General features: G+C 38.3%; 5 protein-coding genes across 5 annotated transcripts; 4 read left to right on the top strand and 1 right to left on the bottom strand.

The window, feature by feature from the left end:
• Positions 1–9,306: 9,306 nt before the first annotated feature.
• On the top strand, positions 9,307–10,140 carry LOC130214251 (mu-type opioid receptor-like). Its single transcript, XM_056445849.1, has one exon. It carries the CDS (start codon positions 9,307–9,309, stop codon positions 10,138–10,140), a length of 834 nt encoding a protein of 277 aa, XP_056301824.1.
• Positions 10,141–11,723: 1,583 nt separating this feature from the next.
• LOC130214252 (chemokine XC receptor 1-like) lies at positions 11,724–12,542 on the top strand. Its single transcript, XM_056445850.1, has one exon. It carries the CDS (start codon positions 11,724–11,726, stop codon positions 12,540–12,542), a length of 819 nt encoding a protein of 272 aa, XP_056301825.1.
• Positions 12,543–16,607: 4,065 nt separating this feature from the next.
• Positions 16,608–17,429, top strand: LOC130214253 (C-C chemokine receptor type 8-like). Its single transcript, XM_056445851.1, has one exon. The coding sequence runs from the start codon at positions 16,608–16,610 to the stop codon at positions 17,427–17,429; it is 822 nt and encodes a 273-aa protein (XP_056301826.1).
• A 3,815-nt stretch (positions 17,430–21,244) lies between these two features.
• LOC130214254 (C-C chemokine receptor type 8-like) lies at positions 21,245–22,105 on the top strand. The gene has a single exon (XM_056445852.1). The coding sequence runs from the start codon at positions 21,245–21,247 to the stop codon at positions 22,103–22,105; it is 861 nt and encodes a 286-aa protein (XP_056301827.1).
• Positions 22,106–22,610: 505 nt separating this feature from the next.
• LOC130214255 (uncharacterized) lies at positions 22,611–25,631 on the bottom strand. Its single transcript, XM_056445853.1, has 3 exons — positions 24,386–25,631; positions 23,496–23,665; positions 22,611–22,625 (listed from the first exon to the last, which is right to left on the bottom strand). Exons 1-3 carry the CDS (start codon positions 25,629–25,631, stop codon positions 22,611–22,613), a joined length of 1,431 nt encoding a protein of 476 aa, XP_056301828.1.
• Between the last annotated feature and the right edge of the window lie 90 nt (positions 25,632–25,721).

Raw genomic sequence — 25,721 nt, forward strand, 5'->3', positions numbered from 1 at the left:
AAAACATTGCTGTTAAATCAATTAATTGGCTATTTGGGATTAAATTGGAAGAACTGAGCGGTAGTTGATTCTTACTTCTCTTTCCTGTCTTATAGGTCATTATAAATTATATATATTGTGAGCTGCTGAACTACTGTAAGACAAAGATGAATAACTCTACAGTGAACTTTATTCCTGATGCTTCTATAAACTCCACAACTCATTCCTCAAGACTGACTGCTCATGACTATCTGGAAATCTCTATGTTCAGCATCAACTTTTTGATTGGTTTTCCGACACACTCCTATATTTTATGGCAGATCGTCACAGGAACAAGTGGAGTTGCTTTAGAGTTCTTCAATGTCAATCTCTGTATTTGTGAATTTGGCATCTGTCTGGAGAGTTTGATGTGTGTACTGTCATTGTGGTTTTACAGTCTGTCAACATTTGACTTTTTTTTAGTAGGATTTGTCCACACCGGTCGTGCTCTGTTTCAGTGTCTGATCTGTGTTGAGCGTTACCTGGCAGTGGTTCATCCTGTAACCTTTCTGAAGTACAAACCTCTCAGATATAGAGTGATCTGCTGTACTGTGGCCTGGATAATCACTCTTGGCTCTTGTGTTTCCTGCATGCTTTATCTAGTCTCACAAGATGCATATATATACACATGTTTCTTGACATTACAAATGATTCTGATCCTCTCGCTCCAGTTGTTTTGTCTTGTGGCTGTTCTCAGAGCTTTGAAGCAGTCAGGACCAGGAGAGAGAAAGGGAGAGGAAAACCACATGAAGAGACGAGCGTTACAAATCATTCTGATAACTTCTGTCAACACAGTTTTCATGTATCTCCCAACCACCATCACAGGATTCTATGAAATTCTGAAAGGAGACACAACTGCTACAAATATGTTCACAGCTTTCACTTTTTTCATTCTGACTGGTTATGTTCATCCTGTTCTTTATCTGCACCGCACCGGAAAACTCTTCGGCTCTTGTTTGTCATAAAGTTACTTACTACGATCTTATTGAACTGTATGTAAATTTGTAATTTGATGACAGAGTAAGCATGGGCATCATTTGTATTGATTGCAAGCCTTTTATATAATATCCAATGCAATCTGATTGATTTAGTTGCTAGTTTGTATGAATTTATATTCTCGCTTGTGCATATTAGTATGATTTGCTCATACCCCATTGACAATTGGGTTTAGGTAGGGTTTGGGGACACCCCCCCTTTTAAAAATCCTACTTTTTAGTACAAATGAAATGAGGTATATGCACACTGACTTAATTTTCAGTCAGCCAGCCCAATCGCTTTCGGTGAACTGTTTTCCCATTACAAAATCGCCACGTTTAAGATCTTATTTTTTGAAAATTCAGTGTTCCTCACTGCCTGATAGATATACAATATAAAGTGGGTCTCAGACCAGACATGAAGCATTGCATTAAATTCATTTTACCCCAACATGTCTTTAAAATATGGAAATTTATTTTACCCCAGTATTTTCAGTGGAGTTTTGCGCTAGCCTGCTGTGCTCTGATGGTGCTAGAGTTGACATCAACCACTTTGAATGTAATCACTCAATTGAATGGGCGTTATCAGTGGTTATTAGCTGATAGATATGGGTCAGTAGGGGCCTTCTGTGCCTACAAGTAGGCTCAGAAGGCTGTTATCATCCATCCACATGGATAATCCGCTATACTGATAGAGAAGACTCCAGATCCTGTTTTTACATTACGATGGTTGGGTTTAGGGTTGGGATAGACGTTAATAAAATGCAATTAATGGGAAAATTAATTAATAATATAAATAATTCTCATTAACTTCCGTGGACAGTCATATGTGATCTATAGCTGATTAACCATGTGGATGGATGACAACAGCCTTCTGAGCTTACTTGTAGGTGCAGAAGGCCCCTACTGGCCCATATCTATCAGCTGATAACCACTGATAACACCCATTCAATCAAGTGATAACGTTCAAATCGACTTTCATCTCGTTTTACACTAAATGAATGCTTAAGTTCATTTAACTGAATGTATTTTAATTACATTACATTGTCGATGCTGTAAAAGAAACCTTATAAAATTGAAAATAGTCACATTAACCTTTCGCCGGAAGTTTACCGTTGGCTGAAAAACACTGCATGTAGCCCATTGCATACATTTGCACAAAATTTTCCAACAATACATAAAATAGTTACTTTCTCCATGAGGTCAGACTTGTCAAATTCATTTAAAAAAAGTTTAAATTGCAACGGTATGCACATAATTTTTTTTTTTAATCCCAAAGTTGTTTTATTTCGCAAAATGTTAATTTTGCTAGTGAGCATTGTTACTCTTGAACCATTATTCTATGCATTTGAGTCCACTGGAAAAAAAAGTTTGTTTTGGTAATATTCAATCAAAATCTGACCATGTGCTTCTGGGGGTTGTACTCTCTGTGCTGGGTTGTAAAACAGTTGGCAGAGAAACTGGCAGTTCATTCCACTTTAGCAACCCCAATACAGCAGGAAATAAGCCAAAAGAGTATTTTCTTAAAAAGAAATGGAAAATATTGACTTACTTAATACATGAACAAATGAATGACTCTAATCTAGCTGGTGTAAGTCTCAGTTTTTTCCTATAATGATCAAATGATAAACATTTTGTAAAAATAAAAAAGGTAACACTTTATTTTGATGGTCCATTTGAGTATTAGTAGACTGTCTGCTTAGGGCGCACTCACACTATGCTATGCGAACCATGCCCAGGTGCGTTTCCCAGTTCGTTTGAGAAGAGTGAGCGCTCTGAAACGGGCTCAGGCATGGTTCAGGCAAGGTGTGCCAGAGCACGGTTCACTTGGGCTTTGGCGTGGTTTGCTTGTAGTGTAAGTACAAAGTGCACCTGAGCCCGAAACTGAAGACGAGACGTGACTTTTAAGGGACTGTTTCATCTGGATTTATTAGTCATTCTTATTGTTCAATGAACGCAAACTGTCATAGTTTATTGAAGACACAAACCCCTCGCTGCACGACAGCTGCACCTTCAGCAAACCTCCTAATACCTGCAGCACGAGGACTTTATGATCATTCATGAGCGTCAAAAGTGTCTGATCTGTTCAGCAAAATATTTGACAGCGTGTCACTGCATATCAAACGACTCAAGTTATATAACTAAATAAATCTCCACTGTACTGAGCGAGAGCACTTCTCTTCTGTTTAACTGAACAGCGCATCATCGATGACGTAAGCATGCTCCGGCTCGAATGCAATGTGAGTGCGGGTCGTCGGGGGAGAAGGGAGGGGGGACAAGCGTGCTCGGTTGACGCACGTTCAAGGCAACTACAATGTGAGTACACCCTGATGCAGGGATGGGCAAACTCGATCCTGGAGGGCTGGTGTCCCTGCATAGTTTTGCACCAACCCTAATCAAACACACCTGCTTGTAGCTTTCTAGTGATCTTGAAGACACTAATTAGGGTGTTCAGGTGTGTTTGATTAGTGTTGGAGCAAAACTCTGCAGGGACACCGGCCCTCGTGGATCGAGTTTGCCCATGCCTGCCCTAATGTCTGTTGATACTGCTCCTTCAACAGACATTTAACTGACTATAAGAAACTTTACAAGTACATGTCATCTTACACTAACCCCAACCCAACAATCTACTTATAATCTAATGAGATGTTTTGGCATGTAGATGCAATGTAACTTAAATTCAACAAACAAAACATAAAATCTTTTAAATTATAAACAAAAGGTGTTGACACTGATTTATTAGTGCTGCCACATTTCAAAATGTCCCCCATAAAATATAACAAGCTTTCCAATACAATTCCCTTGGATGTCTTTTTTTTCCTTGTCATTTTGTGATTCATATATTTGCATATCTCAGGTTTCGTGTGCATGTACTCTTGTGACAGCAGTAAAATCCCATCCGAAGAGACTGAACATTCATTCTTCAGGTGATAAATGACTATTTTTTGATTCACTATCTTATTTTAAAACACAACAGTATGCAAACAATATTACTGTTAATTTAACAAGTAGTCAAAGTGCAAGTTTATTTGAGTGTTTTTTTAAATTGTATAGTTCTGGCTATTTGGGTATATATCTAAAAAATAATAGTAGACCTGCTTACTGGGTAATTTACACATCTTTATTTCTTTATAGATCATTACAAAATATATGTATTGTGGGCTTTTGAGTTGTCAAAGATGAATAACGCTACAGTCAACTTCACATCTGAAGCTTCTACAAACTCCACAACTTATTCTTTGGAGCTGATGGACTATCTCCAGATCTCTCTGTACAGCATCAATCTCTTGTTTAGTTTTCCAGCACACTCCTATATTTTATGGCTGATCGTCACAGAAACAAAAGGAGTTGCTTCTGAGTTCTTCAACCTCAATCTCTGTGCTTGTGAATTCGGCATTTGTCTTGACAGTTTGGTCTTTATGCTGTCAATCCGGTTTTCCAGCCTGTCAACATTTGAAGAATTTCTTGTAGGATTCTCCATCACCGGGCGTCCTCTGTTTCAGTGTCTGATGTGTGTTGAGCGTTACCTGGCAGTGGTTCATCCTGTAACCTTTCTGAAGTACAAACCTTTCAGATATAGAGTGATCTGCTGCGCTGTGGTCTGGATGCTCACTCTTTTTTCCTGTTTCATATGCATGTTTTTTCTAGTCTCACAATACACATATGTATATAAATGGTTGTTGTCGTGTCAGATGATTCTAGTCGTTTCCATCCAGTTGTTTTGTCTTGTGGCTGTTCTCAAAGCTCTGAAACAGTCAGGACCAGGAGAGGGAAAGAAAGAGGAAAACCACATGAAGAGAAGAGCGTTTCAAATCATTTCAATAACTACTGTGAACACGGTTTTCATGTACTTTCCAAAAACATTCACAGCATTTTATGAAATTCTGACAGGAGACACGACTGACACAAGTATGTTCACAGCCATGACTTGCTTAACTCTGGGTGTTTTTGTTCATCCTGTTCTTTATCTGCACCGCACTGGAAAATTCTTCTGCTCCTGTTTGTCATAAAAGTCATGTTATTGCACTGAATTAAGTTACAGAACTGTATGTAGCTAAATTAATAGTTTGTTGAGAACATAACCATAGCACATGAGTATCATTTCTATTCATTGTGAACCATTTGTCATTTACAGTTATTCAGAATTATTAGTACATCCCCCCCCCCCAATTTTGTTTAACAAACATTTTTTTCAACACATTTCTAAACATAATTGTTTTAATAACTCATTTCTAATAACTGATTTCTTTTACCTTTGCCATGATGACAGTGCATAATATCTTACTAGATATTTTAAAGACACTAGTATTCAGCACAATGTGCAATTTAAAGGCTTAACTAAGGCAAGTTAGAGTAATTATCACTGGTACAACCCTTCCTACTCCCCAAGAACTGTACTTATCCAGAGCGAGCAGTAGGGCTGCCAAAATCACTCTGGACCCCTCACACCCAGCACACTGCCTCTTTGAACTTTTACCTTCTGGCCGACGCTACAGAGCACTGCGCACCAGAACAGCCCGACACAGAAACAGTTTCTTCCCTCAGGCAATCCATCTCATGAACACTTGATGATAATAATTGTGGAACCAACATCACTACTGCTATACACTTTATACACATATACACTTATTTAACAACACACTTTAGCTGCACATATAACGTTGTATATAGTAATAAACATGTACATACACTTGTCAATTTGTATATTTGCATTCACTACTTACTTCTATTTTTTTTTTTTTTAATATATTTATTATCTGTTTTTTGTCCTGTCTCTGTAATCCTGTTGCACTGTAGAAGCTTTGTCACGAAAACAAATTCCTCGTATGTGTAAACATACCTGGCAATAAAGCTCTTTCTGATTCTAATTCTAATTAGACAAGTCATTGTATAACAGTGGTTTGTTCTGTGGACAATAGGACAAAAAAATAAATAAATCTGCTTGTTAGATATGACTTCACGCGAAGCGGCTTTCGGGTCCAAACGCTCTATTAAACTCTGTATGGGGAAACTCATCAAATGGTAATAATAAACGTTTACAAAGCGATGTAATATTGTCGAAATCATGATGTATGTATATATCCATACCTAATATCCGATGGGCAGAAAGTGATGCATTTTTTATAAATTTTTTATATTTTGGTATTTGTGATTCAGCAAGTCCATTGTGTACACTATGATTTTATATAAAATTAATTTTAATGTGTGATATGACTAAAAAGTGGCCATAAACGAATATTTTCTCAATTCAAATGAGTAGCAGCTTGGGCCTGGAAACAGTATTTCGTTCGTCACCGATACGTCAACACTTAACAAGCGGATTGTTTAAGGAGACTAATAATATTGACGTTATTATTATTATTGTTTTTAAATAAAACTGAGTTTATTGAAGCCAAAATAAGACTTTCTCAAGAAGAAAAAAATATTATACAAAATACTGTGAAATATTCCTCGCTCTGTTAAACATCATTTGGGAACTATTTGAGAAGGGCTAATAATTTTGACTTCAACTACATGTGTCACTATTTAAACTGTGCTAATTAACAACCTGTTTGAAAAAGATGCATTACAGTTATTTATTGTCCTGGTATGTTTAGCTAAAAATGTATTTTGCTACTTTGGTCTGCATCTTTCAAAATGTGTATATCACAAATTGCTACATGGCTACCATTAGAAAAAAATTACCTATGAGAAATATAAACAATTTGACAGATTTTGGTCAATTTGGTCTCCCCTTTGGGAATACATAAAAGAGCTCTCTTAAATTAACACAGGATCTTTGTTATTCATTTACAATTTTTGTTACAACCTCCACTTAAAGACTGCTCTGGTGTGATTGTATTTTATTTTTTACCCGTCCATTTTGAAAACTATACACTCTGTAACACATTTATACATGTTGATGTTAATATTTTGTGAATGTGGGCATACAATAAACATAAAAAAAAAAGTGCAAACGTAACCTGTAATGGTGTTCCTTCATTAATATATTTAATTTTCTTCAGCTTAGCCCCTTTATTTATCAGGGGTCACCACAGCGGAATGAACCACCAACTTATCCAGCATATGTTTCCCACAGCGGATGCTCTTACAGCTGTAATGATGTGTTTTTAAGTTTATTAAAGCCAAAATTTAAATATCAGGTGTTCAATTTCCTAATAACTGAAGATTACTTTTTTTCTGAGGGATGGATATTCACTTTTCAGTTTATAATCTAGAAGACTTGATTGACCATTAAACCATAAAAGTTTAAACTTAAATTTATTAAACAAAAACTTAGAGAGTGTATGGTTATGAAATCGTGACCCATTCTTATACTGTATGTAAATTAGCAGATCACAACTTCAGATATGCAAGTATTTGCAAATCTGGTGTTTTATGTGACAAGTAAGCACATGAAGTCATTCTGTATGCATATATACACTTGTGAAAGCAATGAAATAAGTCGACAGATGGCGAACCGAGCGTTTTAAACATCCAGAGAGATTGGACATTCACTCTTCAGGTGATAAACTCCTGTTGTTTTTTTATGTATAATGCCAATATACAACATTGACCAATATATATACAATATTTCATTATAACTGTTTTTATATTTGTTCAAGGGCAGATTTAATGCAATGAGCTATCAAGAAATAACAATTGAACAAAGGTAACAATTTAATTGAAGTGATAACTGAATAAGTTAAGATGCTTGCCAACAATTGTATGGTCTTTATATACAGTAGTCAACATTTGAAGTAGATCAAAAAAATTGTCCTAATGCTAGAATAGCTGTTCCTCGATCATCAGGACAAATTGATGAAAGGTTTTGTACCACTTCAAATGCCGACTACTGTATACACATTCAATTTACAGTAACTCCACCAACATGTTTTTATTTTTAGGTAGATCAAGATATCTAGTTTCACTAATAATTAACTCTACAAGCACCAGCAATGCCATTTGTTAAGCTAGTAGATGCAGAATTAGAAATTCATAAAGATGTAACTAAAAAAACTGAAATAACTTATTTAATTTTATTCTAAAATGTATGTTTTCCTAAATGCACTTGCTCTTGTTTGTTTAATATTGAGTTACATTTTAGGGGATGGATTGAGCAGCTTGTTTGTTTTACTCTTCCTTAAGTCTTCAAATTTTTTTCTGATGTGTTCTAATCTGTGCTGATATACCAACACAATCTCACAGCAATTCGTAACTTTTTGATTTAGTGGCTAATTCGTACGAATTCGTACGATCTAATTCGTACAATTTAGTACGATTTGCTCATCCGCCAATGACGGTTGGGTTTAGGGGTGGGGTTAGGTGCCACGCCTCCTTTTTAAAATTGTACAATTTCGTACGACTGAACTTGTATGAATTCGTACGAATTAGCCACTAAACTGTCAAAATGTAAAATACTTACGTTTTCTCGTGAGATCAGGCTGGATATATAGTTGAAGTCAGAATTATTACCCCCCTTTGATTTTTTCTTTTTTTCCCAAACTATGTTTAACAGAGCAAGAAAATGTTCACAGTATGTCTGATAATATCTTTTTCTTCTGGAGAAATTTGATATTTGTTTTATTTCGGCTAAAATAAAAGCAGTTTAAAATTTTTTTAAAAGCCATTTTAAGGTTTTATTAGCCCCTTTAAGCTATTCGATAGTCTACAGAACAAACCATCGTTATACAATAACTTGCCTAGTTAGCCTAATTAATTTAGTTAAGCCTTTAAATGTCACTTTAAGCTGTATGGAAGTGTCTTGAAAAATATCTAGTCAAATAGTATTTACTGTCATCATGGCAAAGATAAAATAAAACAGTTATTAGAAATGAGTTATTAAAACTATTATGTTTAAAAAATGTGTTGAGAAAAATCTTCTCTCTGTTAAACAGAAATTGGGAACAAAAATAAACAGGGGGGCTAATAATTCTGACTTCAACTTTATGTGCTATCTGTACCCTCTCAAAAATTAGATGTATCATCTCAATTCAGTTTGAAGTTTATTTGTATAGCGCTTTTTACAATAATTATTGTTTTCAAGCATCTTTACAAAAGGTGCGCATTATTGCATCACACTCAAATTAAGTCAGAAGTTACAATCAAATACAAGTTAGCCTGCAGTTTTATAGCATATAAGTGATGTCTATGTGTATATGTTTAATGAAGTGTATTTTTGTATTAAGTGTGTGTTGTCCTCGAAGTCCATCTCATGTTCTAATCCCATTCAATAAATTAAAAACATTTGATCTTAATATTAAGCTTTCTTGCATTAGCATTAACACTTCTGCTAATTTTTCAGCTGAAATTGAACATTTTATGACTTGTTGTCATGAATAACTCTACAATGAACTTCACCTCACCTGAAGGCTCTACAAACTCCACTTCTGCGTTCATCGGGATATTTGATGTTGTGGAATTGTGTGTTTACGGCTTTAATTTGCTGTTTGGCCTTCCAACACACTCCTATGTTTTATGGCTTGTCATCATACGATCTGGAAGCGGAGCTTCATCAGAGTTCTTCATCTTCAATCTGTCTGTTTGTGAGATTATAAACTCTCTGAACAGTTTCATCTACATACTCTCAGTTTTCCTTGCAAGTCTCAGCAAATTTGAAACTTTTTTAATAGGATTTACCATCACCGGTCGTCCTCTGTTTCAGTGTCTGATCTGTGTTGAGCGTTACCTGGCAGTGGTTCATCCTGTAACCTTTCTAAAGTACAAACCTCTCAGATATAGAGTGATCTGCTGCGCTGTGGCCTGGATACTCACTTTTGGGTCCTGTTTGTGCTCCCTGTTCACTATATTTCCACAAACCACAGTGCATGTTTGGTATTTGACAGTGCAGCATAAACTGGTTCTCTGCGTCCAGTTGTTTTGTCTTGTGGCTGTTCTCAGAGCTTTGAAGCAGTCAGGACCAGGAGAGAGAAAGAAAGAGGAAAACCACATGAAGAGAAGAGCATTTCATCTGATTCTAATAACTACTGTAACCTCAGTTATCCTATATGCTCCATTTTCAATCACTGCATTATTTACCATTCTGTCAGGAAAGACAGTTAAGGTATTCTGGGTAACTAGTTTGACTTTATATGTGCTAGCCAGTTTTGTTCAACCTGTTCTTTATGTGCAGCGCACTGGAAAACTCTCTTGTCTCCGTGCTGCATGAAATTATTGCATTTCTTCCACTTAACGTTCTCATGAATTGTTTTTTATCATATATATATATATATATATATATATATATATATATATATATATATATATATATATATATATATATATATATATATATATTTTTTTTTTTTTTTTTATTATTTATTTGTATTTATTTATTTATTTTTTGTTTGTTTTTGTAATGTTGTGATTAGTTTATTTGTCTAATAAATCACTTCGTCTTTGACTTACAAATCCTATTGCAACAAACTTGACATCCTATCATAAAATGTAAATATATTCGCTGTCATTATTTTCAAAAGCTTTGTCTAAAATTTACATGTCAGGTATTCACTGACTAGTGTCCAAAAGGTGTTACAGTATATATAAAAACTGGATATATTTACTTATGAGGAGCTGAATACAGCCCGATCTCATAAGGAAACTTAACTATTGTCAGTAAAGTGGCTAATTTGTACAAATTCATTACAATTTCAATAGAAGCCTGTCCCCAAACCCCATCCCTCACATTACCCTCGTTGGGGGATGAGCATATATTGTACTAAATTGCATGAATGAGACTGCACAAATGATTAAAGAGTTTTGAATTGTGATTGCGTTATATGCTCCTATATTTGAGTAAAACATGACACCGTGCATCTTGCCTGATTGAACAAGGTTTAAATGTATTCTTGTGTATTGTCCTTGTAGAAAAACTAACCTAAACTGATATCAATTTGATATTTATCAAGGTGCCCTCTGGGTTAGTTCTCCTGAAGAAACTGTGATGTACATAAAGGAATAACCATTCATAGTCAACATTGTGTTGTAGTTCATTAACACTGACATGTCAAACTAATAGTGTTTCAGTGTCCCAATATCCTGGTTGACATTAAATATAAATATATTACCTGGTAGGGTATAAAGCATAGGTCAACTTTGCAAACTGGCTTAAAATATATGAAATATTTTCAATATATTTAACTTTACATACACATAAATAAAGTTTCACAAGCTTCCCAATTTTCCACAATGATTATTTGCATATCTCACATTTTATGTGAGCTGTAGGAAATGAAGGATTGTTAGAGCTGTGAAGTAAGTCTATAAAACAGACAGAGAAGTACATAAATCCTAAGAGTCTGGAGATTTACTTTACAGACCATAAACTTCTCTCATTCAATACAACGAAAGGTATGTTTTGGGAGTAGACTTAATTAAATTTAAACAAGATACTGTACTTGTTTTTGATTTAAAAAGTAAAACAATTTAACCAATTCAATGGGGAAAAGAATAAAACCTATGATAAAAAAGTCAGAAATATAGCATATTTTACTTGTTTAGTAGCGACAGCAGTTGTTTAATTGGATTTATAGTAAAAGTGACTTTTTAGAATAACATACTATGGTGGTCCATTCTGCTGTGGTGACCCTTGATAAATAAGGGACTAAGCTGAAGGAATGAACTGATTATACTTTAGATTTTAAAACTAAATTGATTTCATAAACTTTTAAATTACATTGTTATATTTTTTCCAGGACAGCATTGTGATATAATTATTGTTTGTGATCTGTTTAACTGACAAACGCAGAGGAGATGAAGAACTCAACAGTAGACTTCAGTGCACCTGAAACATCTACAAACTCCACGGATATGTTAATCGTACGCATAGCAGGTCTGGAAATTTGTGTGTACAGCATCTATTTCCTGTTTGGTGTTCCTACACACTCTTATGTTATATGGCTCATCGTCACAGGATCAAGTGGAGTTGCTTCAGAGTTCTTCAATCTCAATCTGTCTGTTTGTGAGATTGGTAACTGTCTGAACTGCTTGATTTCTTCACTATCATTTTATTATTTAAGCATATTACCATTAAAAGAGTTTTTAGTAGGACTACTTGCCACGGGTCGTCCACTGTTTCAGTGTCTGATGTGTGTTGAGCGTTACCTGGCAGTGGTTCATCCTGTAACCTTTCTGAAGTACAAACCTCTCAGATATAGAGTGATCTGCTGTCCGGTCGCCTGGATAATCATTCTTTTCTCTTGTTTGTTTTGCTTGTTTACTGGAGGCTCATATCTCCTTGTGGAAACATGGTTCACTTTAATACAATTCCTAATCTTCCTCTCCATCCAGTTGTTTTGTCTTGTGGCTGTTCTCAGAGCTCTGAAGCAGTCAGGACCAGGAGAGAGAAAGAAAGAGGAAAACCACATGAAGAGAAGAGCGGTTAATCTCATTCTGATAACTACTGTCTTTCTGGTCATCACATATGCCCCGTTTAGTATTTCTGGAATTTATACTCTTCTGGCAAAACAGTATATTTTTGCATGTTGGATCCCTAGTTTGATTTGTTATGTGATGACTGGATTTGTGCAGCCTATTCTTTATCTGCACCGTGCTGGAAAATTCTCTAAATAATAGTTTCTGTTAGGTGTTTAATATGAAATATTGGATATAATGAAATTAAAGGATTTCCTAATTTCCTAAATTCACGCAATGAGACAGTACAAGTACAACTGGTGAATTAACCTTATAATATTGTCACCTTTGAATTATAAGGTTCTATCTGACATTTTTTTTTGTCAAAATTGAGTTATTAAATGACAACTTAAACAAAAACATCACATAATGTAAATAAGTTGTTTACATTTTAAGACTTTTTATAAAAAATAAAAAAAAAGGTTTTATTAACAGGTTTTATTAAAAGTCGAACTCTAGCTTGGCTCTATAAGGTTCTTTCTGAGCCAATCAGCATTTCAAATGCACACATTTTCTTTGTCATTCTGCTCCATGAAGTATTTTTATTTGTGTATATACAGTTAAAGTCAGAATTATTAGCCCCACTTTGAATGTTTTTCCTTTTTAAATATTTCCCAAATTACGTTTAACAGAGCAAGGACATTTTCACAGTGTGTCTGATAATCTTTTTTTTGCTGGAGAAAGTCTTATTTGTTTTATCTCGGCTAGAATAAAAGCAGTTTTTAATTAATACAAAAAAAAAAACATTTTGAGTTCAAAATTATTAGCCCCTTTAAGCTATATTTTTTTCCATAGTCGACAGAACAAACCATCGTTATACAATAACTTGCCTAATTACCCTATCCTGCCTAGTTAACCTAGTTAAGCCTTTAAATGTCACTTTAAGCTGTATAGAAGTGTCTTGAAAGATTTTCTGTAAAATATTATCTACTGTCATCAAATAAACATAAAAAAATAATTTATTAGAAATGAGTTATTAAAACTATTGTTTAGAAATGTGTTGAAAAAAATCTTCTCTCCGTTAAACAGAAATTGGGGGAAATTAAACGGAGGCTAATAATTCAGGGGGGCTAATAATTCTGATTTCAACTGTATATAGTCAGTGAAACATTTTTTAGTGTTTATTAAACTTGGTTAGACAGCTCATTTGCTCATTGTCTGTTTTCTTTTAAAGTCTTTAAATTTGATATTAAACCTTGAAGGGTAAATAATTACATTTAATTCATGGGGTCTTAATTACAATAATAAATATTACCCTATTAATTACATAAAATTAACATCTGCACTGGACATATTTAGCACAGCCCTGTATGTTAATTAATAAGCAGCCATTGTATTTGAAAAGTAATGCTTCAATTCAATTAATGATCTGCTAAACAGAACCCCATAATTCCAAGTTGAAAATGACTTTTTAGAATTAGAAGGTCCTATCTGCATTTGCCCTGTTTTTTGTTGTTTTCAATTTGCAAATGTAAGAGAATTTTGATGATTTACTATTTATTTATTTGTCAAATATGCCAAAAGGATAAAATATGTCTCATGTTCAAAGAAGAGATAAGTAAAAATAAGTTGAGATAATAGACAAATGAAGTGTGTGGCTCCATTTCAACCATGATTAAATGTATTTTGTTTAGAGAATTGTTTGTGTAAAGAAATGTCAACAGAACATTAGGTCAAATGTGTATTGTTCTGCTTTAATTGTTTCTATTATAGTTCAGTTTTATTGTGAATTGGATGACAAAACCAGTCTTATGTTGCACAGGTACAATTGTCAATAACCAAAAATACATTGTACATTGTTTAACATTATTGATATGAAATAAATTTCAAAAATCAATAGAATATTAGTTAAAGATCATATTCCGTTATTATATTTTGTAACTGTCCTACTGTAAATATATCAAAACTCAATTCATTTAGAAAACTTTAAAGGTGATTTTCTCAATATTTACTTTTTTTTTTTTTTTAACCATCCAGATCTTAAAAATACTAAATATATCCTAACAAATAATACATCAATGGAAAGCTTATGCTGTATTCCGCTTTAAGTTTATGTATAAATCTCAATTTCTGAATAATGACACTGATTTATGAAGGTATTTTTGTGTAAAACTGCTAAGCAGCTGTAAAATTGTCATTTGTCATAAAGAATAGCCACAGATGTGTATCAGTAATTTTTTACTCTGATTTTACTGGTTTTGTCATCCAGGGTCACAGTTTAGTTTAATTTAAATTGATTTAGTGTAATTTAAGTTGTAATGTAATGGATATCCTCACAATATTTAGGTTCCATAGTTACAAAGATTTGCTGGAGGATGTTCATGCTCTGTTTTGCTTTATTTGTACTTGTGCTTTTTTTGTTTAATTTTTGTTTTGATGTTTGTTTAAACAATTATTGCATGTCATGATGTTTGTTTAGCTGATGGAATTTATACCCCGAGGTGATATATACTCAGATATCCTCACAAGGACACTTTAACCTCAGTCTGTTTTTGGTTGTGTCATGGCTATGTGGTTGATCTTCCAAAAATATATTTTAATAAAGTAAAATCGAAGGAACAATTTTATTTTTGCCTGAAAACCATCTGTAATACCACAGTTTCACAACAAATGTTCTCATATTGCGACTAAAATAATTTCCTTAGACTAGTTTCACCCCATTTCCATCCTTTTCTTCTAAAAAACAAACAACAAATAAAAACAGATATCCATTTTCTCATGTGTGTATTTTTAAAAAATATTTAAAGTGTTTATTTTAAAAATTACATCACATTTATTATATTTATATTAGAATGTCCAGATTTGGTTTCTTTGCCACTGAGTCTGAATCATTTGATTCTGAGTATCTACCAGTAACCCCATCCGATACTTCTATAATACATAAAGAAGAGAAAAGAAACAGATCCAGGATGTTCCTTTTTATTATTTAATTCAACTTACTTTAACATTCAACAACTCTGTTAACAAACAGAGCACTTCTGTGAGGTAACTTGAATGATCAAGTAATAAATAACGTAAACTTTTGGACTTTAATGTAACAGTAAAAAAATTATAATATAAAAACAAATAGCACCTCAACTTAAATTACCCGGCAGGCAATCCCAAGCTTACAAATCTTGGCAATTTTGTTGTCATCAACTTTATAATACCTCCAGACCGCAGACATTCTCGCGTTTTCCGCTTCCGTGATCTACTTTAGTGTCTCTGCAACAAATTGGTGTCTGTGTGAAGCCATAACACATTAGATGTGTTAAATACTAAAAAAACAACAACAAAAAACACACACACACGCACACACACACACACACACATATATATATATATATATATATATATATATATATATATATATATATATATATATATATATATATATATATATTCGAGTCCTGATCGGGAGTTAACGAGTGATTAAGGAAATTTCCAATCTTGTGACAGGGACGTGCAGTCAGGGAAGGCAGGGGAGGCAGTGATAAAAATAATGATTTTGATGATAAAATAAATATTTGCCCACTGGACTGTGCTATAAATGCAATTTCTGTACGACTCAAATTATTTCAATCCTTTTTATGATCAATAATACTGTATTTTGCGTATCTCCTGTTCAATTACAGCAGTATTGTATTTCACTTATGTCTATCACTTATTTATTTAGTGTTAGAACCTGACATAAAGCTGCACTGAAAAGACATGAGGTGAGGCAGGCAGTTGCTCTGAAGAGGGCACACATGAGCTCACGTTATTCTTGTTCAGTGGTTGCTCTTCTTCTATGCAGTAAAGTTCAATAGGAGTCTGTTATTTGATTGTTTGCTCCGACCGTGCAAAAATCACGGATATAAAGTGTAGGTCAACTTAGCCACAGATCCACAGATTAGTTTTAGTGCACTATTTAAAGGTTATTATCAATGTGTTTTCATGCATTTAAATAAAGTTTCACAAGCTATCTTTCCATACTGATATTTGTATAAGTGATTTTTCATGTCACGTGCAGCAAGTACAGCTGTGAAAATAGTCTACAAACACAGAGACAGAATTATATTCCTCCTGAGAGACCGGAGATTTACTTTCCAGGCAATAAACTTCTCTTGATACATTAAATTGTTTCTTCAAATCTTAAGTTATTTAATTTACTCTGAGTAAAGTACTTTGCTCACTCATTCATTTCTTACAGGTCAGCATTGCAATTTAATGTATGTTTGAACTACAAAGACAAGTACAGAGGAGATGAATAACTCAACACTGAACTTCAGCGCATCTGAAACATCTACAAACTCCACAGATCTGTCTATTGGACTGATGGAAAGTCTGGAAATTTGTGTGTTCAGCATTTATTTGCTGTTTGGTCTTCCTACAAACTCCTATGTTATATGGCTCATTGTCACAGGAACGAGTGGAGTTGCATTAGAGTTCTTAAACCTCAATCTGTCCGTTTGTGAGATCGGTAACTGTGTGAATTGCTTAATCTCTATACTATCAATTTGGTTTTTAAGTATATTACCATTCAACTATTTTTTAATAGGACTAGTTGCCACCGGTCGTCCTCTGTTTCAGTGTCTGATGTGTGTTGAGCGTTACCTGGCGGTGGTTCATCCTGTAACCTTTCTGAAGTACAAACCTCTCAGATATCGAGTGATCTGCTGTGCTGTGGCCTGGATGATCACTTTTGGCTCCTGTTTCTGTTGCATGTTCACTATGGGTTCATATCTCATTGTACATATATGGTTAACCTTAATGCAGAGCCTCTTCGTCTTCTCCATTCAGTTGTTTTGTCTTGTGGATGTTCTCAGAGCTCTGAAGCAGTCAGGACCAGGAGAGAAAAAGAGAGTGAAAGAAGAAAACCACATGAAGAGAAGAGCGTTTTATCTCATTTTAGTAACTACTGTCTCCATGGTTATCATATATGTCCCGTTTAGCATTTCTGGAATTTATACTGTTCTGATAAAAGAGTTTCTTTGGGCATGTTGGATCCCTAGTATGATTTGTTATGTGCTGGCTGGTTTTGTGCAGCCAATACTGTATCTGCACCGTACTGGAAAATTGTTCTAAATTAGGTTATTATTCAAACTCCCGATCGCTGAATCCAACGCAAAATCAACAAAAAGTCGCAATTTTTTGTGATCCTGCAAAATTCTTAATTTAAACGCAAAGAAATCGCAAATAATGTAAATAATCTCAAAAAACATCCAATTTCAAAACATATAATCAAATTAGGTTTATTTCAGTTTCCAATTGATTGTTTTACATGACTTATAGACCTTGCTTATGCAGCACACATGGTGTATTTGAGTGTCTCTCGAAAAACGATGTCTCATCTGCGCCCTCACAATCATTACATTATGGAATGGGGGGTGGGGGCGAGGGGAAGTTTTCAGCCTGTGCAGTAAGCAGGCGAAAATGAAGCGTAAGTGATTTACATGTGAAGTCAAAGCAAAGATGGATTAAATATCCTGTGGTGCGAATTAAGCATTTTGACGCGCTTCAGACTGCAAAAGAAAGTATGATTAAACATCTTATAAATAAAGTAATGAAACAAACAGATGGAGATTGGTTTACCGATGACGGCCCTAGACCGAATTGAAGGACATTATTTGTGCTTTACATGTATGGCTGGTATTATGATGTGCGTCAAATCAATAAAATATTTTGTTGAACTCTTTTCCTGTACTTAACAAGAGAAAATGATTCCCTGCGAGTTTTACGGCAATCCGTGTTTCAGGTGTATTACGGTAGGGAAAGCCCTAACGCATGCCCTGAGTGAGGTATATGATGTTGGATGCTCCGAGGAGTGAAATCTGAGAGAAAGTAAGATCGTGGATAAAAATAAGAGTTATACAACCTTCCTTTGGCTTAATCACTTCTTTTTAGATCTTGTCGTGACAAGAGACCAAAATAAAGAAGCTTTATTTTTATGATTTGTCATTTTTATGATTTGTCATTTTAAGGTTACCTAGTATTGTAAATAAGATTTAATATATAAAATAAATTTTAATCGCAAAAATGGCCACAAATTTCTGTGAATTACCACCACAAAATCATTTTATCGCAAAAAATCACAAAAAAATCTTGAAATACTAGGGGTCTGATTATTATTATTATTGTAATTAATTTTCAATTATAACACATTAGGATGCATGAAATCTTTACCACACCATACAGTCAAAAAATGAAGTGAAATACACCTTTATCTATGATGTTCTGTTTTGTTGATATTGTTCTGCTTTGGTGTTGTTTACTCTATTTTTATGTCTGAGAAGGTTAGTTTTTTATAGTTGCATTATATTAGTTACAATGTTTTTTCTATAGTTGACACATATAATAGTTACAATGTTTGCTGGATAATGATTACAGAGTGTTTGTACTTGTAATTCAAAATTCAATAAATGGGTGTTGATTTGTAACACTTATTGCATGCCATAATATTTGTTTAGCTGATGAAATATACTGTATACTCCAAGCTGGCATTAAATCAGATATTCAGTTCACTTTAAGCTCAGTTTATTAAACTGTTGACTTCTTATGTGTTTCTTTATACAACACATTGGATTTAATTATTTCTACCAACTTGACTGACTTCCTATCAAGCAATTTTGCATTTAACAGATGTCTTGGCTAAAACAAGACTACATTGGGCTGTCAGAGAAATATAATAGACATCTAACAATAGTCCAAAATTGACTAGTCATAAGACAATCTTTACATGTAGGCATTCATTCCTGTCTATTTCTGGACTGTTGGAAAAGCTACATTGTAGGTTGCAACCCAATAGCCCCATAGGTTTCTGAAGATTGCGAATTATGTAGCCAGAGCTACGTATGGCTGCATTTAATCTTTATAGGGAATCCTACGTAGTGGCATGATGCGTTCCTATTTTTACTTACCAGCTGACCACTTACCTCCATGTGGATGGCTTTTCCACAGTTACCAGTTTGTCTGGTAGCTCTACATGTACGTCGGTGGACTTGAGATGCAGAGCGGAGGTGACCACGACCACGGGGTTCGGGTCTGGTGAAGAACGGTTCCAGAAAGCAACTGAGACAAAATCAAAAGCTTAAAAATATAATGAACAAGTAAATAACATGGTGAGAATGTCATAAAATCTGAAAACGTGGTAAAAATCAAGGGCTTTATTTTTTCTGGATTGCTTTAAAAAAAACTGCGGTTGGGTTTAGGGAAGAGGGTGGGTGGGTCAATCTGTGTTTTTAAAATGTTATTGGTTGGGTTTAGGGAAGGGGGTGAGTGGGGGGATCGGTCAGTTGGTCAGTCAGTCAGTCGACAGCAGCCTCTGGTGAATTTACATGAGAACAGCAGGCACGACTGGCACTCGTGAGAGAAACTTGAGATCTAAAAAAAGCGTACACAGCGACAACTGGTGGATTCGTGAATATAAAATCGTAGCTCCTGGGATGTATTTTGCTCTCTCCGGTACATAATCATAATAAGGCTGAGCTAAACAACTGAAACATGTAGCTATGTAAACTACCCACAAAGAAAAAATTGTCTGGCCCACATATTCAGCTTCTGTTTGGCCCACATGCCGCAGTGAATTACGGTACATGATTGGACCAAGCCGGCTTCCATACAAGTGCCACACATGGACCATATCTGGGCCAGGTCTCAGCCAAGTTAATAACCCATAACTGGGCCTGAACTGGGCCAGATATGTGAGTGTGTGTGTGTGTGTGTGTGTGTGTGTGTGTGTGTGTGTGTGTGTGTGTGTGTGTGTGTGTCACGACTGCAATGTATTTGATTAACCCATTAAACATTTCACTTTATGGCCACACTTTTTCTCAAAGTGACCTGATTGGTAGAATTTTTTTTCTTTATCCAAAAATAATTTAAATGTATATTAATAGTGGGTCAAGGTAGGCCAAACTTACGTGGCCCACATATACATTTTTAACATCTGGGCCAAATACTACATTTGATCTGGCCCAAGTCTTATGAGCCACCTTGAAGACTGTGCCACGGTGGCACCTCTGTTTGGCCCACATGCTGTATGCCAGTGCCAGACAAATGCCTGCTGTGCCAGCTTTATGCCAAATCTGGCCCAGAATTCTTTGCTACCTTGGTAGTAGCTACACTGCAGGCAGTAATATAATGTAATATTAATAAATAAATCCAAAAATGAGCAGGAGAGACAAAATCAATCACCAAGTATTATGCCCTTGTGTATCATTTGGTTGTTCACTCCACAATTGACACAAAATTACTATAGTAAGAATCACCAACAAAACTGCCTGGTCTACAAACCATATTGTATAGCCAAAAACATGCAAGAAATGATACCTGAAATAATGTAAAATCACATAGACTGAATTTATTCCTGCAAAAATGTGTCTGCCTAATTTTTGATCAGGCTGAAGTAAGCAAGTATGCTTTCTGTGCTTTGCTGTGCACTGTAAACATGCTAAAGACATTTCAATTGTGTATAATGTGTGCCTTTGTGGACAACCATATATGTAATATATTTGAAGCTTTTAGATTGTTTACTTTACGTATTTGCATATGTGGTGTTTTATGTGACCTGTAGTAAATGAATTCAAGCACATTTGTTCTTGATACAGCAGTAAAGTCTGTCTGTAAAACACATCCGGGGAGACTGGACATTTACTCTTCAGGTAATACACTTTTTGATTGAATTTCTTGATTTTTTTTTAATATAATAAATGTCAATGTGATTTATAGAAACCAATTAAATCATAACAGTTAATACTGAATTTATAAAGCCATATTTTAACTAATTTAATATTAGGGTTAAATGATCTCTGCTTATTACATTTTAGTTTAGTGTAAATTACCTGTCTCATGTTTCTTTTCTCATGCATTCTAAGCTGCTGAAAAGACAACCCAAAAGGCAGGGGATGAATTACTCTACAATGAACTTCACGCCTGAAGCTTACCCAAACTCCACAAGTCATTCCTTTGGGGTTGTGGACACACTGAATTTTTGTATGTTCATCTTTAGTTTCTTGGTTGGTCTTCCAACACACTGCTATGTTATATGGCTCATCGTCACAGGAGCTGGAAGTGGAGTCGCTTCAGAGTTCTTCAACCTCAATCTCTCCATTTCTGAGGCTGGTTTCTCGTTGGATTGTTTGATGTTTTTTCTGTCAGAGTGGTTTTCATTTTTATTGGAGTTTAAGATGTTTTTAGCAGGACTAGTCACCACTGGCCGTCCTCTGTTTCAGTGTCTGATGTGTGTTGAGCGTTACCTGGCAGTGGTTCATCCTGTAACCTTTCTAAAGTACAAACCTCTCAGATATAGACTGATCTGCTGTGCTGTGGGCTGGATACTCACTCTTGGTGCTTGTTTGTGCTGCATGTATACCATGGTCAAACACAAATTTGTACATGTATGGTTTATGTCAGTGCAGTTTGTCCTCTTTGTCTCCATCCAGTTGTTTTGTCTTGTGGCTGTTCTCAGAGCGCTGAAGCAGTCAGGACCAGGAGAGAGAGTGAGAGAGAATGAGGAAAACCACAGAAAAAGAAGAGCGTTTTACCTGATTTTAATAACTACTATAAGTATGGTTATCACATATGTCCCATTTAACACTGTAGGGTTTTTTTCCATTGTGACAGGAATTTTCAATTCTGCACACTATGTCCCTGGTTTGACTTGTTTTGTACTGTGTGGTTTTGTTCAGCCTATTCTTTATCTGCACCGCACTGGAAAACTCTCCTGCCTTTGTCTTTTCTCCTCTCCATTACCTCAGAATAAATGAAGGACGAAAGTCCTAAGAGGCCATGCATTAAAATAATATTTCTCTCTTGTTTTGTCATGATCTCGACATAACCAAAAGTTATTGTCTTGTAATCTTGATCTGACAAAAAGTTGTTTTCTCACAGAAGTTAACCCCCGCTTTTGGGCAGCCCTCATCCGACCTCTTTATGCAGCCCAAAGGACCGAGCCGTCCCGGGAGACACCTGCAAATACCCAGAGTTGGACCATGGGCCATATGGCCATTCAACGCCGGCGCAGACCTGGACAGTCTCGTCCAGCCTGGCACCACTTTGTGTTTAAAAAGGGATCATTTGTCCCGATGGGCTTTCAACCAAGGCTGAACCTGGACGCGGGTGTCCCACGCGACACTTTTACCAGAGGAGACAGGGATCATTTGTCCCAATTGGGACTTAGCAAAGGCTGAACCTGGACGCGGGCGTCCCACGCGACACTTCTAACAGAGGAGATAGGGATCATTTGTCCCATTCGAAGCTATTTTTTATCAATCACAGATAAAGACACTGAACACCATATGACCTTTATTGTTCAATTTTTATTTAGGAAGATTCAGAGTCTTCTGTTGCTTCGAGGGGGCGTTTCCCCTTCGAAGGCGGCCATGGCAGCGTCCTCCTGCTAGTTCCCTCCTGAAAAAGAGAAAAGGCCAGTTACCTAACACCACACGTCCCTCTGTTGAGGTCCATGCCAAAAAGGAACTGATTTACCATGGGTGACCCGGGACTCTCTGCCCTCTGGCGCCCCTTCCTTGAGTGGCGTTCTCTGCCCGCTGCCTCCTCCTCCTCCTCCTCCTCCTCCTCCTCCTCCTCCACCAAGGCCCTCTCGAAGAGTCTGCGGTGCTCACGTGCTTGGAGAGGGCCTAGGTGAAGCGCGTAGAACTTGTCTGAGGTTGAGGTATCGTGGCACATGAATTGGGCCACCTTCCTGCGATCCTCGGAAGAATGTGAATTCTTTGCCTGCGTCAGAGACAGACAGACAGACAGAGACTTTTTGTGGTCAAAGCCGCTGGCAGTCATGGGGGTCAGCGGGGGGGCACTGGCATAGATACTCACGTGGGTCGCGATGGCAGTTCGGACGTCAGTGAAGGTGGGCTTGCCGGGAAGCCCCATGCTGGTCCATGCAGATTGAAAATATTTGTTCAGGGTTCGACAGGGACTGGGTCTGGAAGTAAAAAAAAAATAGGAGGCCTGGCTCCCCCCGGGGAGGCTAGCCCGCAGCTGCAAAAACCTCCGGAACCAGCTGTATTCTTCCTTGTTGAGAGACAGCTGAGCCGCGCCGAAGGCTCGGTTTGTCTTGTGCGTGGTGATCTGGGAAAATCAGAGAGAAGATGAGTGAGCCCTACCACTGGTGGCCCCCACATGCAACGTCCCACTCACGTATATGACATAGGCGGACTCGTCCGGGCTTCTGGAAGCCTCTTGGACCTCCTGGATGGTCAGGTTCTGGAAGACCCCACAGCGATGGCCCGTGATGCAGGTCAGGTAGCCGGTCAGGTAGCCATAGAAGCGCCACTGCTGCCTGGTGTCTGGGCTGGACTCGAGGCCGTCTGACGGAGGGAGGTTAGGGGTTAGACTTTTCCAACAAACCATGTTTACACCACCAACGGTTTTAAACTTAGCAATAGCCACTGGTGCCCCAAGGCAAAAAGATAATGTCTGCTCCGGGGCGCCAGCGGCTCGGTCAAACCGAGCGACGTCAGCGTACCCACCCCTTAACCCCCGAATTCGGGGGTTAAGGGGTGGGTACGCTGACGTGGCTTGGTTTGACCGAGAGCCGCTGGCGACCCGGAGCAGACATTATCTTTTTGCCTTGGGGCATCGAGCCACGTCAGCGTACCCACCCCTTAACCCCCGAATTCGGGGGTTAAGGGGTGGGTACGCTGACATGGCTTGGTTTGACCGAGAGCCGCTGGCGACCCGGAGCAGACATTATCTTTTTGCCTTGGGGCATCGAGCCACGTCAGCGTACCCACCCCTTAACCCCCGAATTCGGGGGTTAAGGGGAGGGTACGCTGACGTGGCTCGGTTTGACCGAGAGCCGCTGGCGCCCCGGAGCAGACATTATCTTTTTGCCTTGGGGCACCGAGCCACGTCAGCGTACCCACCCCTTAACCCCCATTCGGGGGCTAAGGGGTGGGTACGCTGACGTGGCTCGGTTTGACCGAGAGCCGTTGGTGCCCTGGAGCAGAAGAGGGAAGAACGGAGAGCAGGTCAGCGTTTCCACCGCCACTGGTGGAAACGCAGACCGGCGGGGACCAAACACTCACCTAGAAGGGCAGGTATTTTTCTCCCAGCCGTCCGATGGCAGCGTAGCAGGGTGGCTTTGGAGATGAGTCTGCCTTCTTTGGCTTGCTTGGTCCTAACCTCGTGCACCACGACGCGGCGGCGTATGCCGCGAATGAGAGCTCGAAGCTCCCTGCGAATCAGCACCAGGGTGGTACTGGAGAGGCGGCAGGAGGCCGGCGGGGTTTCGGAGAGATAATCCAGGAACTGCGCCACGTTCTTCAGGTAGTGCTGCCTCGTGGGCTCGGCCATGCCCGTTTGGCCTAGCAGGGCAGACCAGGCTCGGATGCGCGCCGGTTGGTTGAGGAAGGACAAGGTTTCTGGGTCCGCGTGGCCTGTCGCCATGAAGCCTAGGAAGGCCTTGACCCTCGCCAGTTTGGAGGCCACGTTATTCCGCAGACGGGCGGTGGGCTCGCTCCCCAATTGGAAACCCTCGAACTCTGCCAAAAGCAAGTCTGCAGAACGGGGGCGAAAGTCAAAAGTCAGCCTAGACGACATACACCCACCACCAGCCCAACAGAGAAGTGCCATAACCATACTCAACTCAAGGCGCGGGCGTGGTCCGGGTACGGGTACTTTGTTGGATCGTAGGCTTCCACAGGCCCGGAGGCCGCCCGGAGACCTCGGGCCGCCCCTCGCCCGGGGGCCGGCCCTCGCCCGGGGGCGGGGTCGGGGGATGGTGCCGGCGGGGCAGGACACGACCTTGCCCGCCTGCTCTTCCTCCCCTCTTCCCCCCTCCTCAACTCTCGATAGCGGCGGGCGAATTGGAGCTGGGCGGACCTCACCTTGTCCACCTGCTTGCGGAGCTCTGAGAGCTGGGCCTGTATGCGCTCCGTTGCGAGCCTGCAGCGGGGGTCGGCGCAGGGACGCTCGGCTTCCGGGCCGTCTGGTTCCCGTTCCTCCTCGGAGGACGACGCCAGCCGAGACACCACGGGTACCGTCGGTTGAGTGGACCGCAACCACCGCAACTCTCGAGCCACTTTCCGACGCCTCGCTCGGCCCATAGCCTCCTTCCTGGCCGAGACGGAGAGCTCGGCGTGCTGCTTCAGGTGTCTGTCTAGGCGGGCCGGCGTCCTCCGGCAGCCGGGCACCGGGCACGCCGTCTTCCGCATGTCCACGCGCCCAGCGGCGAGCGCCAGCAAAAGCTTCTTCTCGTCCGCGTTCGACACCTTGTGAACCGCAGACAGGTGCGGCGAGAGGCGGCTGTAGACGTTGAAGCAGAGCGCACATTCGGCCATGACCGACCAAGACCAAGGCTGGAGGGAGAGAGACCCACATGCCGCGTGGAGCGGTTTAAAAGATGGCGGACGAAGCGTCCGC

The sequence above is a fragment of the Danio aesculapii genome, chromosome 21 (genome assembly GCF_903798145.1).
Source record: "Danio aesculapii chromosome 21, fDanAes4.1, whole genome shotgun sequence".
Lineage (NCBI taxonomy): Eukaryota > Metazoa > Chordata > Actinopteri > Cypriniformes > Danionidae > Danio > Danio aesculapii.

Excerpts from the sequence above, each read along its gene's own strand:
- LOC130214251 (XM_056445849.1), top strand. The coding sequence starts at position 9,307 with ATGAATAACTCTACAATGAACTTCACCTCACCTGAAGGCTCTACAAAC.
- LOC130214252 (XM_056445850.1), top strand. The coding sequence starts at position 11,724 with ATGAAGAACTCAACAGTAGACTTCAGTGCACCTGAAACATCTACAAAC.
- LOC130214253 (XM_056445851.1), top strand. The coding sequence starts at position 16,608 with ATGAATAACTCAACACTGAACTTCAGCGCATCTGAAACATCTACAAAC.
- LOC130214254 (XM_056445852.1), top strand. The coding sequence starts at position 21,245 with ATGAATTACTCTACAATGAACTTCACGCCTGAAGCTTACCCAAACTCC.
- LOC130214255 (XM_056445853.1), bottom strand. The coding sequence starts at position 25,631 with ATGTGCGCTCTGCTTCAACGTCTACAGCCGCCTCTCGCCGCACCTGTC. Across the intron at positions 23,666-24,385 it reads AAAAATACCTGCCCTTCTAG|ACGGCCTCGAGTCCAGCCCA; the intron begins GTGAGTGTTTGG and ends TCCCTCCGTCAG.